Raw genomic sequence first — 17,876 nt, 5'->3', positions numbered from 1 at the left:
ATATCTGCCAATCTCTCTTCCTTAACAAGCTCTGAGAGGCCGAGGGAGGGAGGGGAGAGCGGAAAGGCGAGCCGCGGGGCACGCCGGGAGGTGTGGTCCAAGCCTTTCATGCAGCCATATTCTTCCGGAGCGGGGGAAGCCAGAGAGGCAGCCGGGACTACGATTCCCAGTAGCCCTTTCGGTTTGTTTTTGTTCAAAAAAAAAAAAACCCCCATACTCCCCCCCCTTCACTCTTCACACACACTCACACACACCCACAGCAGACACTCACACACCCGGGCGCCGAAAGGAAAGCCGCGTCTCGCCTTCGCTCTCCGCCGCCAGTCCAGTCTTGGCTCTTCAGCAGAGCGGGAAAACGGAGCCCGGAGCCGTGACCTCTGACCCCGTGGTTATGCAGAGCCGCCGCATTCCTTAGCGATCGTGGGGCTGCCGCCGCCGCTGCCGCCGTGGGCGACTGACGCAGCGCGGGCGCGTGGAGCCGCCGCCACCCCTCCCCCATCACCGCCCTCGCGCCGCGTTTCGCTCCAGTCGGTCCCCGCGCGCCCGCCCCCTATCCCCGGCCGCACCCGAGTTCTCGCGCGCCGCCGCCGCCACGCGCCCCCCGCCGCTGCCGCCGCCCCGCACCGTCGCCCCCCCGGCCCGCCCCGCCCGGAGGTCCTGCGTGGAGCCGCCGCCGCCGCCTGGGAGGAGGAAGAGGAGGATGAAGGACAAACAGAAGAGGAAGAAGGAGCGCACGTGGGCCGAGGCCGCGCGCTTGGTGAGGCGGGCCGCCCTAGGGGGCTCGTTTGAGGGTGTGGGGGTGGGCTCGCTGCGCACCCCCACCGGGAGGGGGAGGGGCGAAGTCCTGCCCACCGCAAGAGGGGCGGGGCCACCCTCCAGACCACGACACCCCCCCAAAGCATTGGGTGGGGAATGTCCCCCGCCGGGTTGGATGTGGCGCCTTTTTCTGCACGACCCCCCCACCTCTAAATTCCTGCGGAGGGGCGAGCTGGCAGGCTGGCTCCTCCCCCTCCTGGCGGCACGGCCCCAGCCTCCCCTCCCCCACTATTTGGCAGCGTCGGGGGGTCTGGGGAAGCTTGGTTTATGTACTCCGGGGGAGTTAGGTTTCCGGGAAGGGTCAGAAGCTCCTCCCTTGCTTCCTGGTGGGCTAGGGGGTGGTGCGTTTGACTCTAGGGGTGGGGAAGCGCCCCCAGTTCCAAGGACGCGAGTGGCATTTTGAGCTTTCACAGTCTGAACCAGGTGTGTGGAGGGAGGAAGTGTTTGCTCCCCCTTGAACCCTGAGCATTGGTACTCCTCCAACTTGAGGGTTCTGCGGGGTCGCCTGGGGAGGTTGTTAGGAATGCTCGTCCTAAGGCCTGCTTAAGACCTGAGTCTGAGGTTCTGGATGGAGTACTGCTTGGGTATCTTCATTTTAACCAGCTGCCCAGGTTGATTTCTAACGCAGGTGGCCCACGGACCACACTTGGAGAAACGCTGACTAGAGTGTTTTACTTCATGAGCTAGACTGGAGGTAGGCAGAGGACTGGCTACACTTTGCAAAGAATGTATCTGTGTGTGTTCTCTATTCCTTAGTGTCCCGGTGCATGTATACATGAAGTGTTGGACAAAGACCAAGTGTCTGAAGACACTGCTCGCTGAGGACTTAGCAAGGGAGAGAGTAATTTGAGTGTGTGAAGCCGCCTGGTTAGAGGGGTTGTGACTTTTCTGTTTTCAAAGTGTTAGCAGGCCTTGTTAGTGAAATGTCTTCCTTTTGGTTTTGCATCCACAAAACAAACACTTTGGGTCCTGCTCTTACAAAATCTTGCTGATGACAATAGTAACGGGTTCTCCTTCTCCCAAAGATGTCACTTCTTCAGAACTGTCACAGCAGGTTTATAGTGCAGATGGGCATTACTTGTCTCTCGGTATCCTGTAGTTTATATGTAATTGCTATAGGTCACTTTCAATGATGAGTGAAGCTTAACCTTCTAACCCTTTGTTTTATTCAGAAGTGAGGTTCCTGCTTCAGAGGGGTTGTGCAAGAGCCTGTGTTGGGGGTTGTTACAAATCTGTGGTATGTCTTTTTCTTGCTTGAAGTCTGTAAAACTCAAGTTACCGACTAGCAAGAATTAAAGTTGTTTGGTTTATAGGATAATTTTCCTGATCATTTTCCCCAGGCATTTGTTACCCAAGAAACAGAAGTAACAATGGTTTGTATGCTGAAGTTTTGTGCTTCAGTTAATTTGTTTTGGCATATGAAATTTGAAGTTCCTGATTTGTCTTCTCTGATTCAGTCAAAATTGAAAGCTTTGCTAACTTGGAGGATTTCTCCAGTTTTGCTTCTCCTGAAAACAAACTTGGGCCTAAAGGAGAGTAGAGGAGAGCCCCTCCTCCAGGTTGAGTCTTGGGTGTTCATTGAGATTCTCTTCTGAGTTCCCGTTATGCAGGTGCTAACGGCTCATGGCACCAAAAGGAAATTTGCCTGCCAGAGTTTTACTTGGTAGAGGTAGGTGAAAGTACCTTTAAATCCTGTTATTTATGTTCTGGCACAATTCTAAAGTCTATTTGTCTCAAAGCTTTGTTGGTTTGCCTCTTGCTAGTTGAAAGACTAGGAATTTGGGGTCCACTGTTCTGTTAAGCCTCATTAGGTTCTTTAATTTATTGTGATCTGAACTTCAGTGTCTAGGTTGCTATTTCTGTTTTATCATTAGCTCAACTTTATGCCCAGTTATATGAATAAGTTCTTTCTCTTTTTCTTCTGTGGCTCTTCATTAAAAAATAGTAATATGAATAGAAATTACTTTGTGGTGCACCTAAAAATGTGAGACAGCGTGTGGGAACATGGTGCATAATTTTTCATATCTTTTATTGTGTTTTGTTTTAGAATTTGTGTTGGTGGGTGAGGGAGAACTTTCAGAGTCTCCTCCCCATTACAAAAAATGCTGTAACAAACTGAGTACTGGAGAATTTGTGGGAGCTCACACAGGACAGGGAGAAGCTTGTCTAGAGTAAGCTTAAACGGGAGGGCGATAGAGCGAACTCCTCTTTGGACAGGTGGGTTTGAAATGCCTGCCTTGGCAATCAGGTGCATTTGCTTGGGGGCGTTTCATATTGCTTCTGATCTTGCTCAAATGGCGAGCGATACTGGGAACCCCTTAAACAAGTATTGTGGTAGGAAAGAAAAGATTTCTGGAGAATTTTGGTGGAGCAGTACGCCCCAGGAGATTGATTTTTGCAAATGTTAATAATGTTGAGAAGTAGATGTTCTTGTAAACATTTTTTTTAGTATTGTCTGCCTGAGATGTAAGAGGTAGACTTTAGGGGGTTGGATGGATGTAAATCCTCCTGCTTCTTAGGAACAATTTGTTTGGGAGAAAAATAGCCAAGGGGATTTCCCTTTAGATTGAATGCCCTTAAATGGATTCCCCCGGCTTTGAGAAACTCTTCATTGCAGGGCTTTATCTTTCACTTTGATTCATGACTGACCATTCTTACATCAAACATTTTTTTTCCTTTGAAGTAGGAGAAGAGAGGTCCCCCCCCCCCTTCTTTAAAGTGTGTTCTAGAAAGACAGACTAGGAATAGAACACTGCTGAATTGTTCTTATACTAAAAGCTGGAGGCATATATAGTTTTGAGACAAGTGAATACTTTGTACCTTTTAATGCAGCTTCCCTTTAGAGATTTTGTCTCCTCTGTCTTAGATTCTCAAGCTCTTTGTAATTATTGTTTAAATAATTGGTAATTATTTTTTTCAGATTCATGCTTCTTTTAAAAAAGATATCCTAGAAAAATTCACTGGCTCAGCTCACCCTTAATTAGTACCAAAGAAGTGTATCTGTGACAGTGAACGATAGAAGTTTGTCCTAGGGTTTGTTGTGGGTTTAAGTCAGCAGTGCCTGAGTTGGTACTTAGTGTCTTGGGATTCAAAGATAGATGAGATTTGCTCCTGAGGAGCTTGCGGTCTTCTGGATATGGGGAAGAGCTAGACACATGAATAGAATTGTACTACAGGCCTGATGAATGCCAACATAGATGTATAAATGTAAACAGACATCCTGGTTCCTGCTTATTGTCCAGGCATAAGCAGTTCCTGCAGTTCCTCCTTTCACTCTCAAGTGCCCTGCCTTGGAAGATTAATTATTTGTGTTGTGGAACTATGGGGGCACTGAAAAGACAGTTTACTTCTTCCTGGCAGAAATCAGAGGAGGCTTCCTGGAGGAAGGTGCTTTCCGAACCGAATCTTGAAGGGCAAGTAGGAGTTAGGCCCATCAGAGAGATGGGAGAGAGAGGGAGAAAATGAGAGAATTCACAGGGTGGAGAGTGTGGGAATTGGGTAGAAGTACACGTAGTTCTTGGAACATAAAGTTTGTGTAGTATGTATGTTGGCAATCAGGTACAGAGACAGTCAGAGACCATATTATGACGGTCTTATGTGCCTGTAGGCACTTAAGGTGCTGTAGGCACTTACATCATCTCTAGTCTGTAAAACTCTTGAGGAAGACATCACTGTCCTTCCTTTATAAATGAGGGAACCCAAGCTGGGGTTGGGTAGGTTACTTGTCCAAGTTTAGAAGGACAGAATTTGACTGAAGTTCTGTTTTTCTGCTGGGCCACCAGAGTGGATTCTCCTGAAGCTAGGTTGCTGTTGAGGGATTTTAAAGCAGGAAAATGATGAGGACATGTTTGTTTTGTTGGGTTGACCTCCAGCTATAGCAGGTAAGTTCTCCTGGAGCAGGTATTTGGTCTTGTTTACTGATGAATTCCTAGAATTGTTCCTGGCACAAAGTATTCATGTATTTATTGAATGAAGAATGGCAGCAGAGGAAGAGTGGATCTGAGAAAAGCAGGGCAGACTACGGGGATGTTAGATGCTGTTGTGTTGGGTCTGCTAGGAACCTGGCTGTGGGAACTGGAGGACAGGTGAGAGTGAAGGGTGCCTCCTCGGTTTCTGAATTAGAATGTTGCAAGAAGAGGGCAGAAGAATCAGAGTAGACGATCAGCGGGCGTGGTCAGTAGTACAGAACTGAGTATTTGAGTCTGAAGTTTGGGGAGCAGTCTGGGCTAGCATGTTCTGGTGGTTATCAGAGTTTAGGTAGTAGTTGAAAGTGTGAGAGATGATAATGTCACTCAAGGAGAATAAAAATTGAAAAGGGAGACTTTAGGAATGGGGGTTTTATCTGAGCATCTACTTCTCCAAAAGTTGACTTTTTTTCATGCTGAGGGAACATGTTCTTCTCCACAGTGGCATTGCCTCCAGCCACAGTCCTGCCAGTATTCCTACTTGACACTGTATCAGTATTCGTGACAGAGCAGTACTTAGCTACCGTTGTTGAATGACTGCAAGATGTTGGTATGGTTTGGGGTAACCTCAGCGCCTGCACAGGTAGAGTCAGTACAAAGATATTGACAGCCTGTCTTCTTCTGCTTGAGTAGGACAACATTTCTAAAACAACTGAACCTCTTAAAAGTCAGAGAGCTGCAGTTGCTCACTGAGAAACCGCTGCCATGACTTACAGACGACTCTAACGTAAATGAGATGTTCTATTTCTCATTGTTTGCTCGCACCAATCATGTAGAACATAGATAGCATCATGTTGCCAAATAATAAAGTGTGCTGTGGCAGTTAACACAGGATTTCACAACTCAGTGGCAAAAATCATTTAAAAATGTGGGTACTAATCAAACTTCCTTGGGAAAGAAAATCTGAATGCATTTCTGTCTTACAAATTATTGTGTAGCATTATGTATTCTTTGGTTTAGTCATATTAACATCATCAAGTTAAGCAGTAACCAACATTGCTAAGACCCTACATACCATAACATGTATGCTAAGAAGAGGCGTGATTTTAGAATTGAGAATTAGAATATTTCAGTTGATTGCAATCATTTTTAGCAACTATGTATAATTTGGTTTCTGAAGTAATTTTAACTGTGGAAATACTGCAGTTGTCATCAGTGATACCTCATAGCAGAACTGTAGCCCATGATCTAGATTGGTGGATATAAATGGAAATAGTATACTGAATTCAGAACGTTTATATTTCCTTAGGTACTAGAGAACTACTCAGATGCTCCAATGACACCAAAACAGATTCTGCAGGTCATAGAAGCAGAAGGACTAAAGGAAATGAGGTTTGTATTGCTTTTGTTGCTTAACATGAGGGTTTCATAGTACATGTGTCTTTCTCTAGTTATGTAGTAATAAGTCCCCATGTGCACACATGTACACACTCACACTCGTGTCTGGTGGTGGTGTGGAATGTCTCAGGTTGTGTGTCCTCCTAAGTGTAGGGTGGGAGTGTGAACATCCATTTCTTTTCATCAGAGGTCCAGTGGCTTTCCTTACCCTCGCTCTCTGTTATGTCTGGACATGGAGCTTGTTTTTTTTGTGTGTATGAAGTCTGCACATTTTCTCTTGTACTCTGTTTTGTAAGTTTCCGTAGTAGAGAAGGGATGGACGCTGATAGGCTGTATGGAGTCTAAAAGTACCCTTCTCTTTATACGGTGTCTATGAAGTCCTTTGTGTTAGGATCAAAGAAGGGTGATCTCATCACCATAAAACCCACTGGCTTTTTTTTTTTTTTTCTCCTACTGATTCTAGCCATTCGTGGTATGGTGAATTTTGGGGTGACCTTGATTTTGTTATCCTATGAGGTAGTTTTCCTGGAGAAGCAACAAGTTAGAAACACAGAAGGAATTGCAGGCATGAAAATCAGTAACTGGTTTTCTTCTAGATGAAAGGAGAGTTCAACATAGTCACTTCCTGGGACTCAGAATAAACAGTGTATGTTTTTGCTGATTAAACTTTAGCTTCTTAGAGTCAAAAGATACTCACTTTATAGCTGTCAGTTCAGACTTTTTCAAGTTGATATTTTGTGGTGAGGGAAGATTAGGATTGTTTAGATGACATTCGTTTAAATAGTATCTGTGCATTGTGTAATGTTATAATCGTGTTTTATTTTTGTTTTTATGGTCTATTTCCCATCATGCTGCTGTCTGTACTGCTGTCGGACCACTATTCCTATAGAAGGTAAATCAGTCCCTTTGGGACAAACGGGATTAAGAACCTTAACTTGTTTCTGCTTCTTGCTCTTACAGGAATTCTGAAGCAGTCGTGGGGCTGTGATGAGTGAGCAGCTCTGTAATTTGTAGACAGAGAGGTATAGTGTGTAGGAGTTAACACTGTTCGCGGAAGGATTCTGCCAGCATGCTGTTCCCCCCTGTAACGGAGATTTTAGCACACCCACTTGATACTCCAGATTCTGCTTGAGGTTTCTTTTAGAGATTGGTTTCTTGGTGAAAATTTTTTTAGTATCCATTGTGTTCCAAAGCAGAATAAGTAATAGATTTTTTTTAATGGCTTTTTTAGATTCGGAAATTATTTTTAACACTGCATAAATTAGGGCCTGCAGTTCTGAAAAATGCTAAGAGGCTCTACTTAGTATATTTATATGTTTTTTTAACATGCTGAGGAGAAGGAAGAGAAGGTTACTCAGGTGAACCTAACCACTAAGCACATGCTAGTGCCAAGCTCTAACATTAATGCCCAACGTTAATAATGGGCAGTGTCTGTATTTTTTGACAGCTTTTCTATTTTAAGATCCAGTATGTAGCCTCGAATTCACTGAATTGTCATTGTTTTGTGGCCTGCTGTTGTGGCAGGACCATGAAATAACTTTTCTTGATTTAATGTTTGAGCACTATTGGGTACCAAATCCACTTTTTTCTTTTTATATTCAAATGTAAATGATTGCTCCTGGGTAAGTGTAGAATAAAACCCATCCTTCCCTCATCCTAACAGAGAAAAACCAAATGAAATACTGTTCTTTTGTGTGCTTTTAGAAAAATACTTAACTGGAGGGAAAATAAGTGTGCTTGTTTTCTTGGGATGGCATCACTGATTCTGTGGTCTTTGTGTTTATAATGTTGTGTGACAGTTTCCGAGCATGAGATGCCAGTTGAAACCTAGAGGCTAGGACACTCTCGGTGTTGTTTTTAATTAATATTAAATTTTAATTAAAAATTTTTATTTAAATATTGGGTAATGTGTTTTTCAAAACTCCTGAGTTCTCTGGGTGTGATTTATGTGAATTTCATCTGTTAGTCTTTGGCTACTGTGGGTTTTTTTTTTTTTTTAAGAGGGGAAGGGAGAGAAACATCAATTGGTTGCCCTTTGCACGTGCCCCAACTGGGAACTAATCCTGCAACCTAGGCGTGTGCCCTGACCAGGAATTGGACTGACAGCCCTCAGTTTGCAGGATGATGCCCTACCAAGTCACGTTGTCCACGGCATTCTTTTCCTACTTTCAAAGTGGAATTGTTATCGTGGGATCTGTTTTTTCTGTATTTCTTGCTGTGCTTCTTACTGATTTAAGGAGTCAGAGGGTCTTAGATTTTTGAGTAAGTAGACTTACGGATCTGTGTGACTCACTCGTCCTTGTATGCTTTTACAGTGGGACATCCCCTCTCGCGTGTCTCAACGCCATGCTACATTCCAATTCAAGAGGAGGAGAGGGGCTCTTTTATAAACTGCCTGGCCGAATCAGCCTTTTCACACTCAAGGTAAGTGATATAAACTCTGTTTCAGTGCAGCGCTTCTTAAGCTTTTAGTGTGCATAAGAATCACTTGGTAGGTCTGGAATGAGGCCCATGAATTTCTAATATGCAAGCAGGTAATAGCTGATGCTGTTGGTCCTAAATGGCAGTTGACTGAGATGTTCTAGTGTGAACAGGGTATTAGGAAATAATTTAGTCATATTAGCTGTTATGTCTGTATTCAGCTTTTCCCTGTCTATGTTTTTGTAGATTGTATGCAATAGAGGGATAAGTATGTGCGGGGTAATTGCAAATGTGCCTTAATTAGGATTTTGTTTGTAATAATATTGTGAAGGATAAATTACTGGGCAGCTAAAGTAAGACCTACTCTGTGGAAAATAACTGAAGTGTGAACATATAGATTTTCAAAAACTCATTAGCATTTACTAAGTGACACTAATTACAAAGGAAGAGAACTTAAATTGGGTAGAGTTCATAATAAAGCTTTAATAAAGCTGAAATGAACAGGCTAATTATTTTTCTACCATTTGTGATATATGTGGCAATCATTTAAACCAGGAGTTGGCAAACTTTATCTGTAGAGGGCCAGATAATAAATATGTTATGTTTTGTGGACCGTACTATCTCTAGCACAACTATTCAACTCTGTCATTGTAGCAGGAAAGCAACCATAGACAATGCCCCAATGAATGGGCCTGGTAGTGTTCCAGTAAAACTTTGTTTACAAACACCAGCAACAGGCATTTGACATGGGGCTGTATGTAGTTTCCTGATTCCTGGTGTAGACAAGATGACCTGTTGACGGTGAGGAAACTGATATTGGATGCTGACCCTTATACTCTTCCATAATGTAGTTATAAATTGCAGTGGTCCATATACAAATTTTTCCCTTTTGTTTTTTTTTAATATATTTTATTGATTATTCTATTACAGTTGTCCCATTTCCCCCCTTCACACCACTCCATCCTGCACACCCCCTCCCTCCCACGTTCCCCCCCTATAGTTCATGTCCATGGGTCATACTTACAAGTTCTTTGGCTTCTACATTTCCTACACTATTCTTATGCTCCCCCTGTCTATTTTCTACCTGCCATTTATGCTACTTATTCTCTGTACCTTTCCCCCCTCTCTCCCCCTCCCCTGTTGATAACCCTCCATGTGATCTCCATTTCTGTGGTTCTGTTCCTGTTCTAGTTGTTTGCTTAGTTTGCTTTTGTTTCTGTTTTAGGTGTGGCTGTTAATAACTGTCATTTTACTGTTCATATTTTTTATGTTCTTTTTCTTAGATAAATCCCTTTAACATTTCATATAATAAGGGCTTGGTGATGATGAACTCCTTTAACTTGACCTCATCTGAGAAGCACTTTATCTGCCCTTCCATCCTAAATGAAAGCTTTGCTGGATAGAGCAATCTTGGATGTAGGTCCTTGCCTTTCATGACTTGGAATACTTCTTGCCAGCCCCTTCTTGCCTGTAAGGTCTCTTTTGAGAAGTCAGCTGACAGTCTTATGGGAACTCCTTTGTAGGTAACTGTGTCCTTTTCTCTTGCTGCTTCTAAGATTCTCTCCTTCTGTTTCATCTTGGGTAATGTAATTATGATGTGCCTTGGTGTGTTCCTCCTTGGGTCCATCTTCTTTGGGACTCTGAGCTTCCTGGACTTCCTGGAAGTCTATTTCCTTCACCAGATTAGGGAAGTTCTCCTTCATTATTTGTTCAGATGAGTTTTCAATTTTTTGTTCTTCTTCTTCTCCTTCTGGTACCCCTATAATTTGGACGTTGGAACATTTAAAGATGTCCTGGAGGTTCCTAAGCCTTTCCTCATTTTTTTGAATTCTTGTTACTTCATTCTTTTCTGGTTGGATGTTTCTTTCTTCCTTCTGGTCCACACCGTTGATTTGAGTCCCAGTTTCCTTGCCATCACTGTTGTTTCCCTGTACATTTTCCTTTGTTTCTCTTAGCGTAGCCTTCATTTTTTCATCTAATTTGTGACCAAATTCAGCCAATTCTGTGAGCTTCCTGATTACCAGTGTTTTGAACTGTGCATCTGATAGGTTGGCTGTCTTTGTGGCTTACTTGTACTTTTTCTGGAGCTTTGATCTGTTCTTTCATTTGGGCCTTTTGTGTGTGTGTGTGTGTGTGTGTGTGTGTCTTGGTGTGCCTGTTACATAAAGGGGCGGAGCCTTAGGTGATCACCAATGCTGTATGTGGGGGATGGGTCCAAGAGGGAGCAGTGGTGCTTGCTCCACTCTCTGCCGGTTTTCAGTCACTCCCTCCGCTACCCACAATCAAATTGGGCCCTTCTGGTTCTGCTTCCCGAGTGGGTGGGTTTGTGCACGCTCTAGGCCCCTGTGGGTCTCTCCAAGGAACTCTCCTGTGAGGCTGGGAGTTTCTCCCACTGCTGCCTCAGCCCCCACAGGTATTTTCAGTCAGTGGTCTGAGGCTTGATTTCCCCAGGCTGGAACTGTGGGTTGGGGGTGTGTCACCTGGTCCACCAGCTGCTTGCCTTGCTGGCCAGCTGCAGCATTGCCCACTCTGGTCCACAATCCGCCACCTGGCTGGGTCTGCCAGCTGCGCATTGCCGTGAGTCCTCTCTTCCCGGCTGTGCGTCTCCACCCCTCCTACCGGCCTGGATGAATGTTTCTTTATCTCCTTGGTTTTTGGACTTCCATACAGTTCGATTTTCTGTCAGTTCTGGTTGTTTTTTGTTTTTAAATTGTTGTCTTTCTTTTGGTTGTGCTAGGAGGCACAGTGTGTCTATCTACACCTCCATCTTGGCCTAAAGTCCGTAGTTTTGTTTTCTTGAAAGACTTGTTTAATTCAAAGTTAAAAACTTGAGCAAATATCAACTAACTATATAGCCTGCAGTCATAAAACTTGATCTTTATGTACACATCAAGTGTGTTTTCTATATTGTTTTTATTTCTGGTATTTTGGACTTTTTTTTTGGTTAAGAGGTAGCATAATATTGGGTTGGCCAGAAAGTTCATTTAGTTTTTTCCTATATGATGGCTCTAGCTTAGCTGTCTGTAACATCATTCGAAACAATTTTGTTAGATTTTATTGTGACAGCTGTCATATCAGTATACATTAAAAAAACTTACCGAAAATGGTGAATTTCTTTTTAAAGATGTATTTATTTATTTATTTTTAGGGAGGGGGAAGGGAGGGTTAAAGAGAGGGAGAGAAACATCAATGTGTGGTTGCCTCCCACACATTGCCCCCCAGTGGGGACCTTCCCACAACCCTGGCATGTGCCCTGACTGGGAATCAAACCGGGAACCTTTTGGTTCACAGACTGGTGCTCAATCCACTGAGCCATACCAGCCAGGGCTGATGTTTGATAAATATTTGAACTGAATTAAATTTTTCATTTTAATGTATCTGAATAAACGTCATTGTATGATTCTGCGGTAAGGTTGGGGGTGTTCTGTTAGTCTGCAGTGCCCTGAGATGAGTTAATTGAAGATGTATGCAGCATGTCCTCTCATCTGCCTTTGACTTTGTTGCTTAGTCTCTGTAGCGTCTTGCTTGTTCGAATGGTACATTGCCTCTCTAATATTCTTTGTGCTTTTTTTGTTGTTGTTAATGGTTTGCTTGTCTGGTTGCCCTAGTGAGACTAAACTCCTTGAGGGCAGGGACCAGCTCTTATTTATTTCAGTGTCCACTAGGATACTGTGCAAAGTAGCTGTCAAATGCACATTTAATGAATGAATTAGTACATAATGGTTATATTCTTATACTTTATTATCCTTTTGTTTTGACATTTGATGATAAATACTGCTGGTAATTTTGATGAAGCTATTCTAAGATCTGCCTTTGCATCTAGCTCATATCTCAGCTAAAATGAAAGGTATTTGCTGCTATGGCTGGTAGAATTTTTGCTTAATTATCTGTGTGTCTATTAATTTTGATTTGTTATAAAAGCAATATATGCAAGTGGAACAGAAAGCAAAATGCAGCAGGAAAAATGAAAGTAACCCATAAATTCTGCTACCTGCAACTTAAGTAATAATTTATGTTAATCACATTTGAAAAAATTGGATCATACTTACAGTTTTGCTGTTTCCTTTATTCTGTTAATATATTTGTCATGGTGGCACATGTAGATAGGTCTTATTATTATTAAAAACTGTTTAGGATTCTAGATTCCACGTTATGAGTATATTAATTACTCGTTTCTTATTAAATGCCTCATTATTGTCACACTATCTCCCAGGAGTTGTGCAGGCAGTTACTTTATTATTATTCAGGAGTGAATAAAAAAGGTCCCACAAGTCTGAACCAGCTGATTACCATGCTGGTCATCTGAGAACCCAGGTCTGCCCAATAAGCGCTCAAGGTCAAGGTGGTGGTAAGAACTTTACAAAATTTTTTTATCCTTCATTTTATTATTTTGAAAAGATTTCAGACCTACAGTAAAACAGGAGTACTACAGTGAATTCTCCACCTATCTACCTTTCTTACTGATTGCTACAAATTTGCCACATTTGCTTTATCCCTTTCTACATAGGGTTTTTTGGTGTTTTTTTTTTTTAATCAGAACCATTTGGAAGTGTTGACTAGTACTGGTACTTGACCCCTAAATATTTTAGAAAGTATATCTTAAGAGCAGGGACATTATCCTACATAACCACAATATCGGTATCCCCTTCAAGAAACTTGAATGGGTGGAGAGGTAGGGTGGTGAACATAAAATTCATTGTACAGATGATGTGCTGTGGAACTGTGTGTCCAAAACCTGTATCATTTTGTTAACCAGTGTCACCTCAATAAATTCAGTGAAAGGGGAACAGAAATTTAACATTGATACAGTAGCCTATAGTATATAGTTTGTATTCAAATTTTTTCTAGTTCTAAAAATGCTCTTTATAGCTTATTAACTCCAGCATTCTTAAGAGTCATGTATTACATTTGGTTTTCATGTCTCTTTAATCTCCTTTAACATAAAAAAACATGATTGTTCCCTTGCTTTTTTTTGTCTTTCGTGGCATTGATATTTTTTGAATAATCCAAGTCAGTTGTCTTACAGAAGTAAATACATTTTTAAAGGACTAATGAAAGTGTACAAGTCTTGGTTATTTTCAGACTCCCTTGTGTTTGTACTTCTAGATCAAGTCTACTATTCCAGGCTGTAGCCCAGAGCCACTCAGCAGTGAATGATGGAAGTGACGGAATGTTTTGTGTAGAGGTCTACTTAAGAGTCAGGTTCTTGCTCTAATGAGGGACAAGAAGACACAGATTATTTAACTCATATTTCTCATTTTTCCTTTTGAAGGTGGTAGTGACCTCTGAAATCCTGTGGCTTTTTTTTTTTTTTTTTTTTGCCTAAGTTTTCTCTTGTGTGTTAAGGAAAAAAGCATGCACAGAAAGGCTTGGTAGTTTTTCTACCCACTGCCTACCCCACCCCCACCCCCAGCCCCTGCATGTGTGGAAATCTCTTTTGGGCCATCAAGGTCAAAATTACATATATCTATGTGGTTTTGCAAGTTGAAAATAGTTTTTTCAGCCTGGATACATTTATGTAGCTTTGTCCATGGTTTATAAAGGTATTCCGACAAGCTGCACTCTTTTGGGGCATACCACAGGGTTCCTTCTCTGATAAAAGTTGTCCTGGGTAATGTGATGATACATTTGACACTGTGTTTTATTTTTTATTTACTTATTTTAAATTTTTATTGAATTTATTGGAGTGACATTGCTTAATAAAATTGTATACATTTCACGTGTGTAGTTCTGTAATACGTCATCTGTATATCGTATTGTGTTCACCATCCCAAGTCAAGTCGCCTCCCATCACCATTTATCCCTCCTTTACCCTCTTCTCCCCCCACCCCCTTTCCCTCTGGTAATCATGTACTGTTGTCCGTATCTGAACTTTTTTCTTGCTTAATCCCATCACCTTTTTTACCTAACCTCCCACCGCCCCTTTGACAGCTGTCAGTCTGTTCTCTATCTATGAGTCTGTTGTAGGTGCTTGCATCAGTCCACAGAGCTAGTCCTCAGGGATGCATGGGATAGATGCAGTCTATCCATGCTTTCAGTTCTTGATTTGTTTTCCTTAAGCTGGTCCTGAAGTCAGCTGTCAGTGTCCATCAGTGCCTGGTTAGAGGTAGGATTTATATCATTTTTTTTATAGTTGGGATTTACCATCCTGTAAAACCACTGCAAGTTCTTTGTGGTAGTCTACACTTTTTGGACTTTCATGTTGAACTACTATGCTTTTTGTGGCTTGGTGAGTCTAATCTGGATTGGTGAGGAGTCATTATGGCACTCACTGTCAGGCATTACTGCAGTCATCTGAACATTGTTCAGTTTTCTTGTGGGATGGTTCTCAAATCAAAATGTCACTCAAGTCACTTGTGGCTATTTGCACTTTATTATACCTCATGTAGCAGTATAGGGTTCAGCCTTCAGGGTCTTTTAATTCAATTGACATGCTCAGTTGAACCTTTTAAATATATAATGTAGAATATTTTTTAAAATATAAAAACATCTTGGTAAAATAAATAGGAAACTACACTTGAAATATTCATCCATTAAAATCCACAGTTTGCAAATACAACAAGAAAAGGAAAAGCAGTTGGAGGAAGAGAAGGAAATAATTATTGCAGACTCACACTGTTATTTATGGAACTACAATTAAAGTATTCACAAACAACCCTGGCTGGTGTGGCTCAGTGGATTGAGCGCCTGTGAACTGAAGGGTCGTTGGTTTGATTCCCAGTCAGGGCACATGCCTGGGTTGGGGGCCAGGTCCCCAGATAGGGGTGTGAGAGAGGCAACTGGTCAGTGTATTCTTGCACATTGATGTTTCTCTTACTCTCTTCTCCCTTCCTTCCCATCTTTCTAAAAATAAATAAATAAAATCTTTTTAAAAGACCCTAAAAACTATATTCATGCACAACTCCACATTTATGGCAATTTCAAAATGACTTATGTTATCATTAAATACTGAGAAAAATGGAATAGTCTTAGACTTAGATACTGTAAAATTACAGAGTCTGTGATTCGAAAGGCTATAGCAGAAGCCATTTTGATTTTTGATAGGTAGACAGCAAACATAGAAAGTAGTCTTTTAAGACTACTTTCATGTCACTGTCCGTCATGTCACTATCCTGACTGGCCCGTGGCCTGTGTCTCTGCTCTCCTAGTATTTTTTCCTTGGTTATTATACTTCAGCCACCCTGGCCTTTACTCTGTTTCTCAGATATCCCATGCTCGTTTCCCCCTCAGAGCCCTCGCACTTGCTAGCCCCTCTACCTGAAAGCTCTATGGTAACACCTTGTCATTTGGTTCTTTGTCCAAAAGTATCTTCTCAGATACTACCAATCTAATTCCACAACATTATGAGGTTTTAAAATGTGTTTCATATCCGTACCTGAAATTACCTTGCTTGTTTGGTTACTTGATTATCTGTAGTCTTCCCCATTAGAATGTAAGTGCAGGGACTTTGTTTTCACTTATCTCCTGTCTGGCACATAGGTACTTAATACATATTGGCTGAATGAAGAGTAGGAGATGGCTGGCATCATCGAAATCTTTAGCCAGCCAGTTTTAGTAGTTCACCTTTTATATCAATTTTATTATAAAATATGCATATTTTGGGTTATTTTTTTTCTTCTGTTCATCAAGTTGTCTTTGAAGAACCCTGGGGTGTTTTTGCCTTTTTGATAGCTTTTTATTTATTTTTATTTTTTATTTTTTTTAATTGTTTGAGTATAGTTTTCTGCCTTTTCCCCCCACCCCTTGCCACTACCCCAGCCCTCCCCACCTCCCTCCCCCGAAGAACCCTTTTTTGTCTAACCTTCTTTGGCATTTCCACATAAATCTGAAAAAATCTGACATTTGAAATAAGTTTTTCCCAGGCTGTGTCCATAATCTGGTTCCTCTTAATTGCTGAAGGCAGAAACTGAACCCATTAGTAACAATTTAAAATTTTAGGTATGTTTTAGATGTAGAAAAAGTTTTGAACTCTTATATTGTTTGTTAGAAACATGAATCTGGTTTCACTTAAAATGGTAGTGACATTTTTAGCCAATGTGTCTTTTATAGACTGTGTTAGCCTTATAAAATAAGATTTTTCAAATGCTTAGAATCCTAGAATTTTAGTGTGGCAGGGGCTCTCAAATATCTTCATTTTGCAGATAGAAAACTGAGCTTGTAACAGATCAAATAACTTAACTGTGACCACACATCCGTGTTGACAAATACACGTGCCTGAGTTGGGATTGAAACCCAGGGTCCCACTTCTTGAATCTGATTTCTCTTTATTATGCCAATTTAGAATAAGGAGTTTTTCTTCAGGTTTTATGACCTTTGGTCACTTCACCTTTTTGAGGCATCTTGTGAGTTGCTCGATATTTCTCAAAATGTTCATTTTACTCTCTAATGAAAATTCTTGTTCAGCAAAAGTAGCTTTTCATATCCTTAGATGTGAACTCTTTAGTTAGTATGGTTGGTTGGTTTGAATTTCTACACTGTGCATTAATCATACTGGGGCATTTCTGTCATAGGTGTTCTTTCCTCTGCTAGAATGAGTGATACATGGTGGTGGTGAGAGCACTGGACTCCAGGAGTCAAGGTTCCAGCGTTGCACTTCGTGTCTTACCAGATAGCTCCATTTATACGTTTTTTTTCCTCTGACATTCAGGAGTTGAAATTCATTGGTCATTTAAATACATCAGGTGTAAAACCCTTTAATCTCATATAAAGTGGAGCTGCAAAATACAAATAGGGGTCGGAAACAAGCATGAGGGCTCAGCTTCTCCATGTCTGTGGGTTCTACCATCCCCACCCCATGCCCCAGGCACCCCAGGCATTTTTTCTGGACCAGGAGATCTGTTGAAAACCTCCTAGAGTAAAAATTCAGTGAAGATACTTGCTGTACTCACATTCTAACATCTAGACTACTTTGTGTGGAAAGTAAGGCAGCCCTGGATATTTTTCTTCCCTGTTCTTTCGTAATGCATTTGGTATTTACTGGAGGCTGACGCTTCATTGCACAGAAGGCCTGGTCAGTAGAGCAGTGACTTTTGCTCTGGATAGTGGTAGCAGCAGTTGAGTTTTGATGAAGCTTTGTCCCCTCAGTTAATAAAAGATTCCCTTAGTTGAGTGATTCTCAAGGGACTTCTAGAACCGCCTTTGATAAAAGGGATATTCCATTATCTGACAGGATTCCAAGCCAGCTCAGGGAGAAGAGAGAACTTGATTGTTTTCAGAGCCATGGTCAGACTCTGGTTTTATGCCTAAGAGATGAGCTGCCTTTTGTCCTGAAGTTCAAAGATCCGTAAGAACGAATTGGTAAAGGTCAGGTAACAGGCTTGGAAAGCACTACCACGG

General features: G+C 41.8%; 1 protein-coding gene across 2 annotated transcripts in view; it reads left to right on the top strand.

The window, feature by feature from the left end:
• Positions 1–225: 225 nt before the first annotated feature.
• The window catches only part of ASXL1 (ASXL transcriptional regulator 1), a 76,065-nt gene continuing 58,414 nt past the window's right edge, over positions 226–17,876 (top strand). For both annotated transcript variants that reach the window (XM_053926208.1, XM_045194551.2), the window contains exons 1-3: positions 226–757; positions 6,031–6,113; positions 8,435–8,543. In XM_053926208.1, the coding sequence (XP_053782183.1) occupies positions 701–757; positions 6,031–6,113; positions 8,435–8,543 (249 nt within the window). In that variant the 5' untranslated portion in view covers positions 226–700. The remainder of the gene's footprint in view (positions 758–6,030; positions 6,114–8,434; positions 8,544–17,876) is intronic.

Source organism: Desmodus rotundus, chromosome 6 (assembly GCF_022682495.2).
Source record: "Desmodus rotundus isolate HL8 chromosome 6, HLdesRot8A.1, whole genome shotgun sequence".
In the NCBI taxonomy this organism is placed as follows: domain Eukaryota; kingdom Metazoa; phylum Chordata; class Mammalia; order Chiroptera; family Phyllostomidae; genus Desmodus; species Desmodus rotundus.
This window is presented reverse-complemented; position numbering and strand designations above follow the sequence as displayed.